At 32.2% G+C, this 20,148-nt stretch overlaps 9 protein-coding genes across 9 annotated transcripts; 3 read left to right on the top strand and 6 right to left on the bottom strand.

The window, feature by feature from the left end:
- Positions 1-122: 122 nt before the first annotated feature.
- On the top strand, positions 123-896 carry PPL_06075 (cyclin family protein; the record flags this gene model as incomplete). The annotated part of the gene is made up of 1 exon (XM_020576942.1): positions 123-896. One exon carries the CDS (start codon positions 123-125, stop codon positions 894-896), a length of 774 nt encoding a protein of 257 aa, XP_020433354.1.
- Positions 897-1,325: 429 nt separating this feature from the next.
- On the bottom strand, positions 1,326-2,564 carry PPL_06074 (uncharacterized protein; the record flags this gene model as incomplete). Its single annotated transcript, XM_020576941.1, has 1 exon — positions 1,326-2,564. The coding sequence occupies one exon, from the start codon at positions 2,562-2,564 to the stop codon at positions 1,326-1,328; it is 1,239 nt and encodes a 412-aa protein (XP_020433353.1).
- A 325-nt stretch (positions 2,565-2,889) lies between these two features.
- Positions 2,890-5,919, bottom strand: hal (HAL/PAL/TAL family ammonia-lyase; the record flags this gene model as incomplete). Its single annotated transcript, XM_020576940.1, has 4 exons — positions 2,890-4,198; positions 4,310-4,514; positions 5,148-5,356; positions 5,891-5,919. The coding sequence occupies 4 exons, from the start codon at positions 5,917-5,919 to the stop codon at positions 2,890-2,892; spliced, it is 1,752 nt and encodes a 583-aa protein (XP_020433352.1).
- Positions 5,920-6,131: 212 nt separating this feature from the next.
- udpB (nucleoside phosphorylase) lies at positions 6,132-7,070 on the top strand (the record flags this gene model as incomplete). The annotated part of the gene is made up of 2 exons (XM_020576939.1): positions 6,132-6,225; positions 6,298-7,070. 2 exons carry the CDS (start codon positions 6,132-6,134, stop codon positions 7,068-7,070), a joined length of 867 nt encoding a protein of 288 aa, XP_020433351.1.
- A 164-nt stretch (positions 7,071-7,234) lies between these two features.
- Positions 7,235-13,157, bottom strand: PPL_06071 (uncharacterized protein; the record flags this gene model as incomplete). Its single annotated transcript, XM_020576938.1, has 7 exons — positions 7,235-9,546; positions 9,650-9,831; positions 10,703-10,765; positions 10,838-12,005; positions 12,126-12,426; positions 12,511-12,818; positions 12,911-13,157. 7 exons carry the CDS (start codon positions 13,155-13,157, stop codon positions 7,235-7,237), a joined length of 4,581 nt encoding a protein of 1,526 aa, XP_020433350.1.
- Positions 13,158-13,264: 107 nt separating this feature from the next.
- On the top strand, positions 13,265-14,997 carry PPL_06070 (uncharacterized protein; the record flags this gene model as incomplete). Its single annotated transcript, XM_020576937.1, has 6 exons — positions 13,265-13,320; positions 13,440-13,482; positions 13,573-13,621; positions 13,694-13,787; positions 13,814-13,923; positions 14,792-14,997. The coding sequence occupies 6 exons, from the start codon at positions 13,265-13,267 to the stop codon at positions 14,995-14,997; spliced, it is 558 nt and encodes a 185-aa protein (XP_020433349.1).
- A 149-nt stretch (positions 14,998-15,146) lies between these two features.
- PPL_06069 (uncharacterized protein) lies at positions 15,147-17,716 on the bottom strand (the record flags this gene model as incomplete). Its single annotated transcript, XM_020576936.1, has 3 exons — positions 15,147-15,720; positions 16,027-16,898; positions 16,982-17,716. 3 exons carry the CDS (start codon positions 17,714-17,716, stop codon positions 15,147-15,149), a joined length of 2,181 nt encoding a protein of 726 aa, XP_020433348.1.
- A 217-nt stretch (positions 17,717-17,933) lies between these two features.
- On the bottom strand, positions 17,934-18,542 carry PPL_06068 (class I SAM-dependent methyltransferase; the record flags this gene model as incomplete). The annotated part of the gene is made up of 1 exon (XM_020576935.1): positions 17,934-18,542. The coding sequence occupies one exon, from the start codon at positions 18,540-18,542 to the stop codon at positions 17,934-17,936; it is 609 nt and encodes a 202-aa protein (XP_020433347.1).
- Positions 18,543-18,635: 93 nt separating this feature from the next.
- On the bottom strand, positions 18,636-18,794 carry PPL_06067 (uncharacterized protein; the record flags this gene model as incomplete). The annotated part of the gene is made up of 1 exon (XM_020576934.1): positions 18,636-18,794. The coding sequence occupies one exon, from the start codon at positions 18,792-18,794 to the stop codon at positions 18,636-18,638; it is 159 nt and encodes a 52-aa protein (XP_020433346.1).
- Between the last annotated feature and the right edge of the window lie 1,354 nt (positions 18,795-20,148).

Genomic DNA, 20,148 nt, shown 5'->3' with positions numbered 1-20,148 from the left:
AATTAAATAATAATAATATATAAATTTGTTGTATTTTAATAATTAAAAAAACAATTGTATTAATAATAATTTTTTAAAAAATCCAGATTTCCAAAATCTATAAATATAAATAATATATAAAAATGTCTTCTGTATATCATAGTAAAGCCTCAGTATACCAACAAATCTTTAAAAAGATTTACAATCAAACTTATGGAAAACAAAAGTCCAAATGGGAATATTTTGTACTTGGACTTCGTGTATACCAATGGTTGTCAGATCACGATCCAAACTACACCAACAACTTACTCTACGACAAGATATTGGAAGCCATCGATGAGATTTTCGATATCATTCTAAGTCTTTTGGAGATGATGAAAGCTCCACCCTCATTGTTGAGCTCAGTTGTATACTATGCCAACAAGTTTGTCAGTCGTACTGGTATCAAGCACAACCAACTTTTCAATTTGTTGTTGACCAGCACCATCGTTACCCTCAAGTTCTGGTCAGAGAGCACCCCAATCAACAATCGTATTTTGGCAGACATTTTCGAATTCCCAGTTCAAGATATCAATTTGATGGAGCGTCGTTTCCTCACTGGAATCGATTACCACCTCATCATCACTGAGGAACAAATCGAAATTTTCTTGTCTAAAATCGACATCACATCAACTCTCAAACAATCATTACCAACACCATCCGCCACCAACTACAAGAATATCAATATGAAACAACAAGTAACACCACCAGTTTCACCAACCACCTCTGCAGTCGTAAGCAACTCTGCTCAATCACAACATCCAGGTCGTTTGACATCCAGCAAGAGAGCACCATCCAACTCCAACTTGAAATGTATGGAACCACAACCAAATGTTGGTTATGTCAATCCACCTTCAACTGCCTATGCCAACTGCTAATAGGAATCTGTCCAAACTCTTATTTTTTTCACCCTCACTATTGTTTAGTTTTTCCCCAATCAAATCATCTTGTACATTTTATCGATAATAACCAATCCACCCAACCAATATACCTATAAAATCAAATATATAGTGTAAAATTACAAAGTTAAACATTCCCCAACCACTTGGAGAATGAATTCAATATTTTTCCCAATCTTTCAAGCCAAACCGCTATAACATTACAGTATCTAGAATCTTTAAAAAACAATCAAAAAACTATTTAAAATAAACTTATTTATAATAAAAAGTGTAATAATACTTTTTTAACAAAAAAAAAAAATTTTATTTTAATTATAAGTTAAATTTATTAAATTTGTTTTTTTTAGAACCATTAGCTTCAAACTTCAAATAGATAATTTTTATTTCTTGATTTTATTTATTTATTATTTAATATGTTGTTTGACAAGATTGTCTTTGTGATTGAATTATATTAGAATTGAAAAGTTTTTCTTGTACTGGAAGTGATAATAGATATTCAACGATTTGTTCATGACCAGAGTCAATTGCATATTGAACTGCATTTGTTGAATATAATTTATAGTCTAAATATATATTTTGAATTAATTCAAGGCTTCCATATTTGGCAGAAAAATCTATGATTTGTAAAAGAATTTCCTCTGGATATTTGTATTCAGAATATAACCACTTTACAACTTGGAACTGTCCTACTGATGAAGCTTCTAAGATTGTATACAAATCAACAGGTGAACCTAATTGTCTAAAGAATATACAGAGCTGTAAATCTACATTCTTGAATTTAACTATTTGAGATAGAGATGGTAGCCAATTTTGAATAAAAGGACGCACTTTGAAAATGAAATGGAATAGAATTTCATTTTTCTTTTTTTCAATTAGAGATTTTAGAATTCCAAAAACATCCATAGCATTTACATAAGTTTCAAGACAATCATCAGTGATACTGTCTGAATAATGTTGAATTATAGTTTGGTTACCACCTTTAAGAGCTTTCTCCAAGAACTCATGGCTATTATCATCGGGAGTATGAAACTCCAGAAGCATCCAAAACAATTCCTCTTGTCCATGCTCCACAGCCAAATGAAATGATTCCTCTATGACATTATCTTTTTCTGGAAGGAATTCCCATAACCATTCAGAAAACTCTGGGATTCCAAGAGGAATTGATTGTAAGAACACCTGGTTAGTGATAGAACAAAGCAAATAGGACTCTAGATACTCTTCCTTTTCAACCAAATATTGAATAATATTCTTGGCTCCATACTCCAAGCAGGAATCAATATATAATTTAAAATCCAAATTGATTGATAAATTCTTTGGTATTTCTTGATATACCTCCATAAACAAATCTTGTTTATTGGTTTTAATTAGGTGTATTAAAACAAAATCTAATTTCTCAATGACTGAAAATGGTTCGCTTGTATCTTGATCATCGCCACTCTTTAATAAATTGTTTTTAAAAATATTAATAAAGTTGAATTTTATTAATAGTACTTCACTTTCTTTAATTTGATTGAATGAATATCTATTAACAACTTGATTGGGTTTGGTAGTTGAACAAACTCTATCATTTATATACAAAATATTATTATAGATATTTTCACGAATAAATGTATTATTTAAAACTGTTTTGAATAATTTATAGTCCATTTGTTAGACAAAAAATAATATTAAACAAAGTTTTTAAATGTAAATTAATAAATGTTGAGTAGAGATAAATAATTGTAGTGATTTAATAGTTTGAATTTTGATCAACTTTCATCGGATGTATTTCTATTTATAATTAAAAAAAATTAAAATTTTAGTAAACGTTCAAGTTGAACTTATAAAAAAAAATTAAAATTTTAGTAAAAGTTCAAGTTGAACTTGTTTGGTTAGGTGGTAATATGATTGATAAAAAATTGACAAGTTTTTGAGTGTGAAGACCACACATTTTATGTTTGTGGATGAGGGATAAAAATAAATAATTAAAATTTTAATTTTTTAAGAATGATTTGACAACGTTTAAAACTTGACCGGTCTTGATCAATTCGAGACAAGCTTCAATGTCTGGTTGAATGAATCTGTCTTTCTCCATGTATGGAACTTTAGAACGGACCAACTGATAGACTGCTTCGAGTGGTGGTGTAGTCTTGTTTGGACGATGGAAATCGAGTGCCTGAATGCAGGCCAGTAACTCAATGGCCAATACATGTTCGACGTTATCGACTACCATCAATGCCTTTCTTGCTGACCATCCACCCATCGATACGTGATCCTCTTTGGCTGCACTAGTACTTAGTGAATCGACTGAAGATGGGTGACAGAGAGTCTTGTTCTCAGAGACGAGAGCGGCTGCGGTGCAGTGGGAAATCATGAATCCAGAGTTGAGTCCACCCTCTTTCACCAAGAAAGCTGGCAATCCACTGAGTTGATGATTGACCAAACGCTCCAAACGACGCTCGGAAATGTTGCTTATTTCGTGAATTCCAATTGCCAGGTAATCCAATGCCTTGGCCGGATACTCACCGTGGAAATTACCACCGGACATCGTAGTATTTAGATCTGGGAATACCATTGGGTTGTCGGTGGCGCTGTTTAACTCGGTCGAGAGAATACCCTCGACGAAATCAATGGTGTCGTGTACGATACCGTGAACCTGTGGAATACAACGAAGAGTGTAACTGTCTTGTACGCATCCACAATTGGCGTGTGACTCTGAGATCTCTGACTTGAATCCGTTGGCGTCGTTCTTGTCGTGCAAGACAGAACGCATGAATGCGGCTACCTTTTTCTGACCGCTGTGAGGACGTGCGTTGTGAATGGCTGGATGGAACGCGGCAACCGTTCCACAGAGTGCTTCGAGTGTGATGGCTGCAACGATATTAGCAGTGTCGGCAATGATACGCGAACGATGCACTGCTTCTGCACCCAACGATGAAATGAGCTGTGTTCCGTTGATCAGTGCCAAACCCTCTTTGGCAGCCAAATCGATCGGTGTCAAGTTGTAAGCAGCCAAGATTTCGCCGGCTGGACCAACTTTACCGGTGGCGCCATCGTACATCTTACCCTCACCCATCATACCCAACGCCAAATGTGAAAGTGGTGCCAAATCACCGGATGCTCCTACTGTTCCCTTCTCGGGTACGATTGGCAAGCAATCGGCATTCAAAATGGCAACGGCACGTCTAACAGTCTCCAACGAGATTCCACTGAATCCCTTTGCCAACACATTGATTCTCAAAGCAAACAACATTCTTGTACGTGCTGGTGTAAGTGGTGTACCAACACCTGTACTATGAGATCTAATTAAGTTTTCTTGTAAACTGTTGTTTTTTTTTCAAATGTAGAGGTTTGATGATTTTGTTGTTGATTAATATGATATCAAACATGGTTGTAACTAAAAATATACATACATCTTAATTTGTTCATTGGGAATGGTGACATTTGAGAATAAACCAAAACCAGTGTTGATACCGTATACTACTTTATTGGATGCGACGATTTCGTCAATGACTCTTCTTCCTTTCTGAATGATCTCCTCTACTTCCGGTGTCAATGCAACTTTATATCCATTGTAACCAATATTCACCAAATCGTCAATCTGCAATGTGTTACCATCTAAATTAACTACTTTATTATCACTCATCATTCAACTATTTACTTTTATATGTAATAATAAATGCTAGATATTATTTTATGTTATGTTAAGACAATTGAATAAATATAAAAATGTTAAAGTAAAAAGTGTGGTTAATATTGTAATTTTGGATATAAATTCAATTAATTTAAAATAAATAAATATATATATACTTTTTATATTATTATTTTAGCAAAAAAAAAAAAAACAGAAAAAGACAACAAAACTTCAAGTTATTTATTAATCTACTTTTTTTTTTATTATTAATGATTTAAAAATGAGCTGTGTTGTTGCAGAACCACTGGGATATCGGCAGGTGGTTCTACAATCATATTTGGGAAATTTAAAAAAATTTCGTCTTGTTTTTTTTGCGTGTAAATTTCCTTAATGTGTTTTTGTTTTTTTTGCATCAAAAAACTCACCACCACCGCAATTAAATATATTGAAAAAAGAGGTGTTGTTTTTCTTATTGATAACTGAAATCGAAATTATCTCCGAAGAAATCAATGATTTGATTTTTAAATTAATTAATGTTTTACTACTATAGTTGTTGTCATTATTTACTTTAAGAGTGATCTTAGATCTAGAATTGTAATACATCTAAACTAACTAACTACTCCTACTACTATTATTTTCATCATTTACAGAAACACGAACACCATTACTACTATTACTATTATTATTATTTTTAAATATTTGTAATTCACTTTCTAATTGTTTAATTTTTAATTTTAAATCATCATTCTCTTCTTTCAACCTTCTATTAGTTATTAATACTGTAAGTAAATCTGTTTCACCATTCTTCATATTGTGATCGACAAGTCTAGAAATCTTTTATCGAATTGACGAAAGTTATTAAATACACTGTCTTTTTCGATTGATTTTTCTATGGAATACAATAAAATAGAAGATTGATTAGTGAATTTCTTGATTTTTATTTAAAATAAAAATATCTAAAATAAATTTGTTGCGATTTTCGTATTTGTAGTTTTGAAATTTCAACAAAATAAAGATCAACCAATTCTAGAATTTTTAATAATAATTGATTACCTACTTTTATATATATTGAATAATATTAAAAGAATAATAATATTCTTTATGTTTAATTAATGAAAATTAATGATAATTGATCTTTAAAAATCAACTTTTTTTTTCCTAATCTTAAAGATCATAATATTTTCGAAAAAATAAAAAAAAAAGATCATTTTTTTGTTGAAAGCACACAATGATCATAATGACCAGGTTGAACTCCGCTCCACAGCAAAAAAATGATCAATCTTATTTTTTTTTTTATAAACATTTTTTTTAATAATATTATTAAATATATTTTTAATTAAGTTTGAAATTACACAATCACCTCTTTAAATTTGAATTTTCAAAAGTCATTTTTCATTTAAGACAGATATTTTTATTTTTTGTAACAAATAATTATTTTTATTTATTTATTAAATTTAGTATTACTTGTATAAATATATATTTATTATATTATATTGTTTTGTTTTATATATTCATTTCACAATTTTTATTTATTTGTATATAAATTTAAAATTAGTTTATTTTTTGTGTAATAACAATTAAAATATAGATAATTAGATAAGATGACTAATACAAAAGTTGGTAATGCTACAAATGCAAATTTCCCAGTTGACGATGATGGTGTTGTATATCATTTGGGTGTTGCTCGTGATGGATGTATGTATTCAATGATGATTGTATTTTTGTTCAATTTATTAATGGTTGCTTTTATTTATTAATCCAAAACAGTGGCACCAAGAGTATTGACAGTTGGTGACTATGGTCGTGCTGAAAAGTTAAGAGATAAACTGTTGGATGCAAATACAAAGGTGACAACCACTCAACATCGTGGATTCCACATTCATACAGGTACATACAAGGGTGTAAGAGTATCGATTGTCTCCATTGGTATGGGTACTCCAATGATGGACTTTTTGGTGCGTGAAGGTAGATTCGTTGGTGTCGGTCCAATGGCAATCGTTAGATACGGAACATGTGGATCGTTGCGTGACGTTCCAGTGGGTTCCCTGGCAATTGCCAAGGATTGTGTACTGATTCGTCGTAATCCAGATCACTGGCACCCAGCCGCTGCCGCCGCCGGCGATGTCAAACCATACGACATTTCACTGCCCTGGGAGGGTGACAGTGAGTTGATCAGCAAACTCACCGATGCCTTCAAAACAGAGATTCCAGACAGAAAGGTCATTGTCGGTACCAATGCCACCGCCGACTCGTTCTACAGTAGTCAAGGTCGTCAAGATTCAAACTTTGACGATCACAACCAAGATTTGATCGACCAAATCCTAAAGCGTTACCCAGAGGCATCGACCTTGGAGATGGAATCATTCCAACTCTATCATATGGCCGCACGTTCCATCGCTGTACCCATCAAAGCTGCAGCTGCAACCATCATCCTTGCCAATCGTATCGATAATACATTCCTTGACAACGATACCAAAGTGAAATTGGAAGTTGAAGGTGGACGTGCATGTCTTGAAGCATTAATCAAGATAGATTTATAAAAAGATATAATATATAAATATTCTTGTACATTTTAAAAATCTCTTTTCCATCCATCTATTTATTATATATCATCAAGTTGTTATTTGTTATATTTATATGTGTTTTATATAAAATTATGTTTTTTTTATTTGTTTGATTGATTTACTATAATTTGTTTATTTATTTATTCATTTTCTGGATGAACAGGGAAAAAGGATTGAAGTAGTTTACCATAGATTGTATAATCCTCCTTTGTAAATACACAAAATATAATTCTATCGATAGAGTCACCATGAATTTCTAGCCATTCTCTAACGCTACGGATGGCAATCTGAGCGGCTTTGTCATTTGGGAATCCGTAGACACCGGTGGCAACACAACACATCGCAACTGAGCGGATCTTGTGTTGAGTTATCAGATCGAGTGTGGTGGTGTAGCACGATAGGAGTGCATCGGCATTCTCGTCCATCGGTCCAACCGTGTGGATGACATACTTTGCCGGCAACTTGTAGCCCTTGGTAATCTTGGACTGACCGACACGGCAACCGCCCAGTGTCTTACACTCGTTCAGTAATCCATAGCCAGCGGCTTTGTGAATGGCACCATCGATTCCACCACCACCCAACAAACTGGATCGCGCGGCATTAACAATGGCATCGATCTCCAGCGCAGTGATATCACCGCCATACAATGAGATTTTCTTGTTCATTTTGGCATTGGCGGGGAATGCAGTGGTAGAAAACTTTTTAAACTTGGCACGCTTCTCTTCGATAAACTGATACCAAGTTTGAATATCATTGAGCACAACATATTGATCGCCACACGCATATAGCTTTCTTTTCTTTTTCAAAAAGTCTGGGTCGTCAATGTCCACATTCTCATTGTCGTCGTAGTTGGAATCTGTGAGATCAAAGAAATCGCTTTCCTCATTGTTGTTGTACTTTGGAAAGTTGGTTTGTGGTGCTGATGTAGTCTTTGGTTTGGAGGGTGCTGGTCCTGCACTGGCATCGACAACTCTCTTGATGGGTCTACGTTTGTCACGATCGTCGAATCTTCTCTGAACGAATGCAATGAAATCAATGATCTTCTTCTCACCACGAATAGTAACGATTTGCTCGTTGACAGGTGGTGCATTAACATAGGCAGATTCAATCAACTCATTGATATCGGCAGTATAATCATGCCATTGACCATCGTCAGCTGACCATTTCCACTTTCCCATTCCTTTTGCTTGAACTGAATCTACATCTCTTGTCTTTGAAGATGATGAGGAAGAAGAGGAAGAAGATGATGTTGAATTATTTGTTTTTTTGAAATACAATGAATTTCCAGAGTTGCCGGAATTGGAATTTGAACTGTTGAAATTTGAACTGGTATTATAATTTGAACTTGCGTTGGAATTGGAGTTGGATGAGGATGATGAAGTTCCTGTTGCTTTTGTTGGAGTTGTTGGAGTTGTCGCTATTTTAATTGGTTTAACGGATGGTGGTGGTGTACTTGTTCCACTGCTGCCACTACTGCTACTATTATTATTTGCTAGTTTATCTTCTCTTCTGACAGGTCTCATCTTACTTGGATCATCGTATCTTCTCTGTGCATTGTACTCGAAATCGATGTATCTGTCATCGTCGACTTGAAATCTCTTCTTACCCTGAACGTAGCTGTCCTCGATCTGCTTCATGGTTGCTTCATCGTAGATAGCCCATCCACTGTCACTCTTCCAACTCCAAACAGCAGAGGTGCTAGGTGTAGTTGGTCTACTTGTATTTCCAGTGGACAAAGTATTGGCAGTCGATGGTGGAGTTGATGACGATGATGATGATGTCATCTTTGGTGAAGAAGTAGTATTTGATGTTGTATTGTTACTATTATTGTTGTTGGAGCTTGATGAATTTGTAGATTTAAAACCAAAAGTTGATGATGTTGAGTTTGAACTAGTTGTTGGTTTTGACGACGATGTATTGGATGTTGTTGTGGTTGGTGTTGTTGGTTTCTTGTTTTGTTTGGCAGCGTAGTTTGATTGTGAGTATGGAACTTTCTTGATTTCACGACATTTCTGTGGAGCATCGTAACGTCTCTGTATCATTCTACCAAAGTCAATGTAACGTTCTTTGTCAACTTTGAAGTCGGTACTCGTCTTCTTTCTATGATCTTCAATCTTTTTACACATTTCCAAGTCGTAGTCAACGTATGATCCATTATCAGTTTTCCACTGCCAAATGAATTCAGGTATACCACCACCACCAGTAGTTGTTGTTGTGGTAGTTGTCGTTTTTTTGTTATTAAATCCATATTCTTGATCCAATAGCTCTTGTCGTTGTGCATCCAAATCAACATCTACAGGACCACCACCGCTACCGCCACCATTGAAATCATCATCGAAATCCAAATTAAAAGAAGAATCATTCATTGTTGTTGTTTTTGTATTATTATCACCATTATTATTCTGTTTCTTTAATATACCAGTACCATAAGGTGAAGATGAAGAATCAAACTCTAAATATTAAGTTTTTTTTTTTTTTTTGTTATTAGTTTTATTTTTCTGATTGAATGTGTCACCACACCTGGTTCTTATCTATTATATTAAATAAAATCATACCATTTTTTCTTTTTAAAGTGACAGCACTGTGTTTTTGTTCTTCATCGTCGAACCCACTTAAACTAAAGGTACTGGTATCGTCGTCATTATTATTATTATTATTATTATTATTATTACCACCAGAGTTGCTCACTTTATATTTATTATCAACTTGTGTATTTGAGTTGTCATTTGTTGTTAAACTGTTTTTTAATAATGATTTAAATCCCGACATATATATATATATATATAATTAATAAAGAAATATTTGTACAAATAATTGTTTGAATATAAATAAAAAAATGAACAATTATTATTTAAAAGAATAAATTAAAGGAGGGAAAAAAAAATCATAAACATTTTTTTTTTTTTTGTGATTTTTTTTTTCTTTAAGAACATTTTTTGCAAAACAATGATTTTTTTCATGTTGAACTTTTTTTTTTTTTTAAATGATATAATCAGAAACTGATTGATTTAATAAAATTGAAATAATAAGGTTAATATTTTGTTGGTAAATCAAATTCTCGTGAAGAACATATATGATTTTTTAATGTAAAAATTATAAAAAAAAATTTCACACTCTCTTCTTCCCTGGACGTGCTTGTCGAAACAAGTTATAGATAATGTTGAATTAATTCCATCAAGTCTCTCATCAGTGCTTTGAAGGTATTAATCTTGGATCTATGTCGGATGTTTTAAATATTTTCCAATTTTCATTAACTTGACCCCCTCTATCTACTAGTAAGAGTCTTCTTTTTTTTTGATCAGGCCCACAATAAGACTCATATACCATCATTAAATCAATCACTGTTTCCAATTCATATCGGATAATGTCAACATTTTATCGGGGAAAAATTTAGATAATAATAAATAAAATCTTTTTTTTTTCAATCTTTACTTGAATTTTAAATTAACTTTATTTGCTATTTATTGTTGTTATTATTATTTGTGACGGGTATTGTTGTTGAAATTGGCATTGTAGATTCATCGATACAAGAAATCAAAAGAGGTTCTTTCAGTGTAAACTGCTTCTGTTCGATCCTATCGTATATTGTTATATTTGGAATCTCAAACATTCCTGTTCTAAATGCAATGAAATCTACAAATATACAAACTGAATTCTTTGAATCTATATCACTAATTTTTAATAAGATAAATATTATTAGAAAAAGAAATGGAATATTGATCCACAAACACACCAATACTTACCCAACATAAATTGATTTCTCTAAACATATTAGATTGGCGGAATTTCTTTGAGTATCATCGAATGATGCCAATGATTTAGTTGTCATCTCATTGAATTGTATATGGGAGCCAATCGGTATGTATTTCGACATTCCAATCGATGGTGTTATCTTTGTTGTTGAACTGGAAATAGATGATTGTTTAAGATCGTTTATAGAAGATTGTTTTGAAAGTGATTGACTTGATGAAATTGCTGATGTTGTTGATGATGTTGTTGTTGTTGTTTTCTTTCCATTTTGTTGTTGTTGAGTTGTTGGTGGTGATTGTTGTTGTTGTTGTGGTTGAGTTGTTTGTTGCTGTTGTTGTACTGATATTCCAGAGAGTTTGGGTGGAGGTGGTGGTGCGAATTGTGGCGGTGGTGTAGCTCTTGTTATTCTCTGTGGAGCTGGAATGGTGATGGTTAGTTGTTTCGACTTGGCACCGAGGTTGGTGATCTTTATGGCGACTTGGAATCGCTGTGAGATGCGCACTGGCGACGGACTCTCGAGGTCGACCATGATCTCAGAGGTTGAAGGTGGCGGCACCTTCAAGTCGTACAACGACAATATATGACCGGAAGTAGTTGTAATACTCCACGCCAGCTTTATCTTTGTGTAGAATCCATCGAGAGGAATCAATTGTTGTTGTAGCGAGAGTGGCGATACTTTTAGTACAAAAGTGTGTTGTGAACCAGCTGATAATTCAACCGTATTACTACTACTATGTTCATCGTCATCGTTGTCACCTGTAAAATCAATTGGTCTACCTATATAATGATTGGCAGCTTTAACAAGTTGACCTATCTGTCGGTGAACTGGTACCGGTGGGTTGTTCTGGTTGGGGTTGTCGACGTTCAGGAATGACTCCATCGACAACACGTGGAACAAGTAGATATTTACATCGGAGAGTTTAACGGTGAGTGAAGGATGTGTATTCTCAACGACTACACTCACGAGATGACTGTTGTCAAGTGGAACGATATTTGGCAGTATACTCAACTTGAGTGGTTGCACCAATGTGAATTGCTTAAAGAAATTACGTAGTGGACGTACCTTGCTACTCGGAGTGACAGCCAGTGTTTCATTCATCAACAATCGATCCAACTTGTTTCCAGTAGAAAGTAACTGTTTATAATTCTTTGATCTATTAACTTTAAATAATAAAGTAATCATTTTATCTTCATATATTTCTCTTATATCTATACATATTATAGTTAACACCAATCAGTTAGTTAGTTATTAAACTTCATAAGTATTGGTTATTAACATACATATTGGTATTTCAATTGGGAATACAATATCACCATTTGATAATCTAAAGTAATTTGGTTTCTGGTTGACTGTATCTCTGTTTGGAATGTAGGTATCGAACGGTGTAGAGACATCGATGATTCCACCTATGAATCTCTTATCATTTAATTGTTGTTGCTGTTGTTGATTAATATTATTATTATTATTATTGTTATTCGCTCTTAAATAGGAAGTAGATGATTTAGAAGATGATATATAATCATTCTTTAATTCCGTATCAACATATGAATGTTTTGGATTATATTCTGTAATATTCACTGACTTTAAGATGATAAGTAAAACATTAGTTGTTTGGTTTGTTTGTATAATACTATACTATAGTGAACTATGTTTTGTTATATTTACATTTTGATCTAAGGTAGTACTATATTTGGCATCTGGTGGTGAGTATTTCATATGAATTTCAAACGATAGATTCTGTGACGATGATGGTAGTGGTGGTAGAATAGAGAGTGGTTCTTGACCATTAGGTGACTTTAGTGTAGGTGATACCACCGGTGTATCGGTATCCGTAGTTATTATATTCGGTACTTCTGCAATGGGTTTCAGATTTTGTGATAGATTCATCGGTCTCTCTGCTTGACTCTGACTCAATGCTCTTGCTTTTACAACTGCAGGTGGTCTTGCAATAATAAAGAATCTAAGTAATTCACCTAATTATTAATATAATTATTATATATATATTAATAAATATTTAACATTATATATATATTTTGTTTGATTGAAATATAAGAAGATAATTTACCTTGTATTAAATAGTTTCTTGATGTACAATCTATAAATTTATTTGCATTCTTATTTAGATATTCATAGTTGTTCCATAGTTGACTATCGTATTGCTCCGGTATGTATATTTCAAAGACCGATGAGTGAAAGGTATCGTCGTCAAGACCAAGATCATCGATATGATGATTGTTGAACGATGGTAGTGAGTTGAGTGATGACATATCACCTACCATCATCATCATTGCAGATATAGTTGAATTTGACATTGTTTAACTTGATTGATTCAATCTAATTCTCACTTAAACAAACAAACTTTACTACTATTATATATATATTACTGCTATGCTACACTCTACTAATATTATACTATACAATGATTACACTATACTACAATGATAAATTAAAAATTACAAAATTAAAATTTCAAAAGTATGAAGTTGATCTTTGTTTTTCATTTCATTTTTTTTCACTCATTTCAGCAGATTTATAAGTATATTATACACACATATATATATAGATAATCATCTATTTAATATTCTTTTTAATAGTAGTAATAAAATGGATGAATCAAATGACCACATTTTCAATTCTGTATGTTCAATAGTTAAAATTTGTCTAATTTTGAATGAAATTAATTAATATTCTTTTTTCATTTTCTATCTACTTCAAATTATATATTAGAGATCAATTGAAACTATAATAAAGTCAGCAATTAAAGATAAGGTTAAAAGTAAATAGAGAATAGAATTATTGTATAATTATTTTATTTAGATCTAAAAATAACTAACAACATATTTTGTAGTCAGCGATGAGGCGAATAAACTAACAGGATACTTCTTAGAGTTATTGGTTGTTGAATGTGTTCATAGAATGGCAAAACAGGCAGCACTCGACGAGTCAGATATCACATTAACTCATTTAGAAAAGATACTTCCTCAGCTATTGTTAGATTTTATTTAACCATACTTGAACAAAAAAATAGAAGCCAAAAAGAGAGAGAGAAAGAGAGAAACAAATATTTGTATGTTCAATGTAACTGCAATTCAATTTAGCTCTGAATAAGCATTTATTTTTTTCAACTGCAAGGCGTTTACATTACGATTGTGTGTGTCGTTTTGTTTGGTGGTTGTTTCTTTGGAAGACTTTAACATTCACAGCTGTGCACAATGTTGTTTACAAGATTCCCACAAACATCACTATAATGATGATAATTATTTATTATTTGAATAAACATGGTATTAAAATAAAAATGTAAAAAATGTAAAAATTGTAAATCTCCACTCTCGTTTTTTTGGGCTTTACAAAGTGTTGCCTGTTGTTTCCATAAAACACTCCTGCAACTTTTAAAAAATATTGGGTTTTTGTGTTGTTTTGATTGTTTTTGTGGTTCCCAAACCAATTGGAACTCTAAGGGTAACACTTTCAACAATCAAAAAAGTATACATTAAACTGTTTGTTTTTTTTTTAAAATAATGGATCAAAAAATGGAGTAAACCAGTGATTTACTAAAAAAGGTCAATGGATGTCTCCGATGATTGGAAATCGAAAGAATCACACAGATTATTCATACCTCTTAATCACCAATCTTTTAGATTTCATCCAATATTTTACACAATACTCTTGTCATACCACAATTCAAACCAACGTTCCTACAATTTCTTGAACTGAAAAATACTAACAAAAAATTCTTCATTTCTTTCATTCCAACATATACCAATACATTTGTACAATTACTAATCCTTAAATACAATAAATAATTATTCCTTTTCTTTAAATATTTTAATAATAAAAAAATAATACAAATATAGTAAATATGTTAATTGGTAAATAATCACAATTTAAATCTTAAATATTACTTTATTTAAATTAAATTAATTTATTTTTAATCATTACTAAATAGATGTTTTAACTAAATTATCTGGAACTTCACTGCAGTCTTCAAGTGGTATAACATTTGGTCAATCAAGTAACATTGATGTTGGACAGTCCTATACAGGATTAGCAGTGGTAAAGCCCGGACTTCCTCCGAGAACACCTCCCCCAAATGTTCCACAACCTCCACCAAGACCACCAGGAATGAACATAGGTACATATCTTGGACCATAAAGTTAAATAAATAATTCAAATAAGAAATGTAATTTAAAAAAAAAGTTTTTACAATAAATTAATTTAAACAAGTAGTGTAATCAATAAGACGAAAAAGACAATATTATTATTGTTGTTGTTCAAGTTTGTTTTTATTAAAATTATTATTATTATTGGATTACTATGTTTGATGTTGATCCAAGTGAATTCGGTGGGTTTGATACACCAATGCGACCATCCAATTCGATTGCTTGTTGTTTTCCATTCTTGTTCTCCCAGAAGCTATTGAAAAAGTTATTTGGTTTGGCGGTTGGCGATGCACTGTCGAGCAGTTTTCTTTTGCGATCCAACTCTGTGTTCTGAGGTTGCAGTTCCATCGAAGGGTTGGTTACTTTCATCTGTCGTTCACGCTCAGCACGTAAATCATCTTCTTTCACCTGTTTCTTGTGTTTATCAAACTGTGACCATAGGGCACTTGAGTCACCAACAGCGCCTGCCTGTTGAAGTTGTTGTTGTTGTTGCGTCTGTTGCATTTGTATCTGTTGTTGTAGATTCTGATATAATCCACTTATTTGTTGTTGAATTGGCTGTTGTGTCATGACAACGGTTTGAGGAGAAGCAACTCTCTTATTAATCGGTTGATTTGGAATGGGTGGTGGTGGTTGTTGTTGATTTGGTGGAGAAGGTAATGATTGTTGTGGAGTTGGTATGGACATTAAATTATTATACAATTTCTCAATGATGCTGAACAGCTCGAAATGTTGTTTGGTCTGCTGACATTGCTTGGCAAACGTAAAGAATTCGATCCAAAGTTTCTTGTATGCCTCTTTCCTCAGTCCAATGTTGTTTTTCAACTGTGGAAACAGTTGGATATCGTTCGATTGTGTCATTTTAAACAGTTGGAATATCAACTTGCTCACCTCCTCCAGTGAATCGTCCGGTAGAATATCCTTGAGTAATAGACGCTTGATGGTGTCGAGCAGCAACTTCAAGTCGTCGCACTGGTCGTCCGAGAAGAAGATAGTGTCCGCTTTGATCCAGGGGAAATACCGCGTGTATTTCTCAACGATACGCGGTGTTCTCACTTGGAATTGTTGGATGCTGTCGACGTCTTCTGCTTGATAGAAAGGGTTCGGTATGCCAGTGAGGAGGAACGAGTTTCCGCTGTTTCCAGTGGAGATGTTGGTTCGCTTCGATTGGAGTATCGACGCTTCGATCATGTCGGAAAAGTCTGAAGTTCTGTATTTCGAGACATCGGTCGTATAGCATTCGAGAATTGGTACAAGCTGTGCAATGTCCATTGGCGAGTGAAGAAAGTGGAGGTGTACTTCGTTGTCGTGTAGCGCGAGAATATGTGTTATAGGATCGACCTGGTCTGGTGGCGACAAGAACACTGTCTTGCCAGCACAAATATGCTTCATCAAACAGACAGACGGATTCGAAGTGAGTATCAACGGTGTTACGCGATGTGAACTGCTAAAGGTCATCGTATCGAATATCAGCTTTTTCTCATTGGTTCTCCAACGAACTGTTAAACTTGGTTCCAACTGACTTTGTTCATTGATCGTATTTAAAAGTTTAGCAAATTTCTCATATTTATTCTTTGTATCTATTACATTATTATTATTATTACTATTGTTCTGTTGTTGTTGTTGCTGTTGATCATTCTGTTGTGTTTGTTGCAGTTGTTGTTGTTGTCTTGCAATTTGTAATCTTTGTTTTCTTCTTTGTTTATTATTGTCTTTGTATAGAAGAATTACATCATAGATAACTCTTGTTGAGTTCTGTGAACTCTCTTTCATCGGTATACCAGTTACGGATATCGATGATAGATCAAACTGAATTATCGATAGATCTGACATCATTTGATATAATCCCGATATATATACATCTTTTACAATTACATTCAATTGATTCGATTGCTTTAATATATTGAAACAATAGCATGTTAGAATAACAAATGTGTTTTTCTACTTTATAATTATAATAATAAACTATTACTTACTTTAATATGTTTGAATGTATATTTTGTATTTAATTGAGATGGTTGTGTAAACATCTTGATAATGAACAGATCACAGTTTTGTATCTGTCTTGTCGATTGCTGATTGATTCTCTCGATGATTGATTGTACTTGTTTAGGTAGATCAAGTTTATTCTCACCAATCTTATAATGAGTATGTTCAGTTACACCATTCTGATGAGGTAATAATAATATCAAAGAATGATGATTGTTATTATTATCTTGTTGATTATTATCTTGTTGTTGTTGTTGTTGATTAATATCATCTATATCCTCTATTAAAGAAATCAAAGTATATTCCAATGCTTGTATATAATCTGATTCTGTCATCTTTGATTGATGTATGGTATCATCGTTGATATTGATTGTTGTTATTGATTGTATGATATGTTTCAACGATTGTTCAACTCTAGTACGATCGTTCAGCCTCCATGCATTCCTTATAGTTGTAAATATAGAAATTGTTTTGCAATCATAGAATAAATCGAATATCACTCTACAATATTCTATCAATGATTCATATATAATAGATGCAATTGATCTACCTATTGCTTTATTATTACTATTACTACCATTATTATTATTATTATTGTTAATATTATTATTTAAAACATCATTCCATTCACTCATAAGAGGATCAATTAATATTGATATCCTACTATTATTATTGTTATTATTATTTCTATTATTACTACTACTATTATCTTGTATCATCATTGTTGTTTAAATTCAAAACATATATATATAATTACATAAATAAATAAATTAAAATTTAATACAAAAAATTATTGTTAAGTGTGAACTTCCGCAAATTGTGCAACCACTTTTGCAAATAAAATATTAATTATAAATAAGAGGAAGAGTTTTTTAAATATTTATTGTACACTTGTGTGATTTGATTTGTTTTTTTTTTGTTGTTGTATTTATCATTTTTCTATTCTTTGATACAAATACCATTGACATGACGAAGTTCAATGTATTTCTTTCTTGGTATTTCAGTGATGTTGGCACTTGACCAACCAGACATGTTGGCTACCGTTTCATCGGTATGTCTAATGAGTGAACATCCATCACCAATATAGTTCCAGAGTGGATTGATTGCCGATTGGAATGCAGACCATCCAGTTTTCGATACGACATGCTCGATAAAGAGGAACTTTCCACCGGGTTTCAATAGTTGCTGTATCTCATTCAAAATCTTTTCGGGTTCGGGAATCGAACAGAGCACTAAATTACAAATGACAGTGTCGAATGTACCATTCTCAATGTCACCGTCTTTGATAGCTTGTCCGATGGTCTTCTGAATGATGGTGACATCGTACTTGTCTTTGACAGCGGCAGCAGCACGCTTCAATTCCTCTTGCATAAATGGATTTGGTTCGATTGAAACCACAGATGTAACTCTGTTGGCACTATTATTGTTGTTATCTTCTTGTGATGCTTCATCGACCAAGTATTTAAATGTCGGACCGACACCCGAACCTACGTCCAACACTCTCCCAGTTGCATTGGCAAACAGAGCCTTCTTTTGTTTATACAACATCTTATCTACTACAGGTCCAAGATATTTCCTAGCATGAAATGTGATATCAACATAATTAAAATAATACTGTCAGCATAATGCTTGTTTAACTAACTAGTTGTTGTTGTTATTATTTAATGATTCATCATACCATAATTGATTAAAGAATCTTTGACTAAGATTGAATTGTGCACCAATAACTTTGAGTGAGGCAAGTGTCAATAGACCAAGCGAACCGTAATATAATGGTTGTTCTCTTATTAATGATAGCATATTAACTTCTATTGTATATTAAATAATAAAAAACTAAGGTGTTAAAAATTGATATAAAACAATTTGTTTTTTAAAATTGCATAGGAAAGTGTTTGCAAACATACACCAGGTGTTAAATTTCGGGAACATGCCATTTTTACAAGTTTAAAAAAGATAATAAGAGATGTTCACTGTATTTATTTCTCTTATTTTAATAATTTTTTTATTTTTGTTTTTTTTTGGTGCAGGTTATGTCAATTTAAATTATCAAGGGAAACTCTATCGAAGTAATGATCATGTGTTTTGAAATAAACTCTGTGACTTAATTATATCAAATATCAATTAATACAATACAGGTCTATTTGTTTATTTGCTACTAAATGATCAACATGTGTGGTAATCTATAAACATATTTTAATAATTATACAGTAAACAATAAGAAAGAAGTAGAGTATTTGAACCTCCTCGTAGTTTTTTTTAATAAATTTGATTTTTTTAATGAATTGGAGGGGGATAAATATACAAATCAAATTCAAATAAACATATTATTTACAAAAAAATCATCTTTTAATGTATATTTATATAATTAAATAATCTATTAATGATAAATGATTAATCACTTTATTTTGATATTTAGAGTAGTCTTTACTTAAGTAAAAAAGAAAATTGTTTATATTATAAAACCAATACTAAGAAAGATTCAAATAACTTATAATATAAAACCAAAATAACCTCTAAAATCTTTTATTCTTTTGTATCTCTCATTATAATAATTAATATTATAAACAATATAACGGTTTAAAGGCTCTAATTTTAGATTAAAGATAAAGATACAATGAATAAATCATTTGGCGATACAATGAACTTTTTTAAAAAACTAAACCTGCAAGATCATAATAAACATCAACATCACCACCAACATCATCATAACCATCATAATCATCAACCAGATCATGATCAACATCGTAACTCCCAACATTGCAATACCAACGGTATAAAAAATCAAAATAAATATCCTACTGGTTAGTATTTTATCTTAAGACACACTAGTTAAATTTAAATCAATAACTTGTCAAAAAAAAAAAAACAAAAAAACAACAATATAGATTATGTTTACATAATATCATAGAAGTTATTTCTTTTTTATATGACAAATATTTTTGTTGTTTTTTTTTTATATCGTTTTTAAATTCTGTGGATTTTGAACATGTGGATTCCATTCTTAGATTTTTGTGGTTTGTTGTGTTTTATCTAAAGACTTTTATCCCTCTAACCAGTTGGATATATTATATTTTATATCATATAATTCAAATAATAACATTATTTTCTCTTAATTTATCTTCTTTGGTATTTGTTTTTATCGATTCGTTAAATA

Source organism: Heterostelium album (assembly GCF_000004825.1).
Source record: "Heterostelium album PN500 unplaced genomic scaffold PPL_contig13, whole genome shotgun sequence".
NCBI classification, from domain to species: domain Eukaryota; phylum Evosea; class Eumycetozoa; order Acytosteliales; family Acytosteliaceae; genus Heterostelium; species Heterostelium album.
The sequence above is the reverse complement of the archived record's forward strand: the minus strand, read 5'-3'. Positions and strand labels throughout refer to the sequence as shown.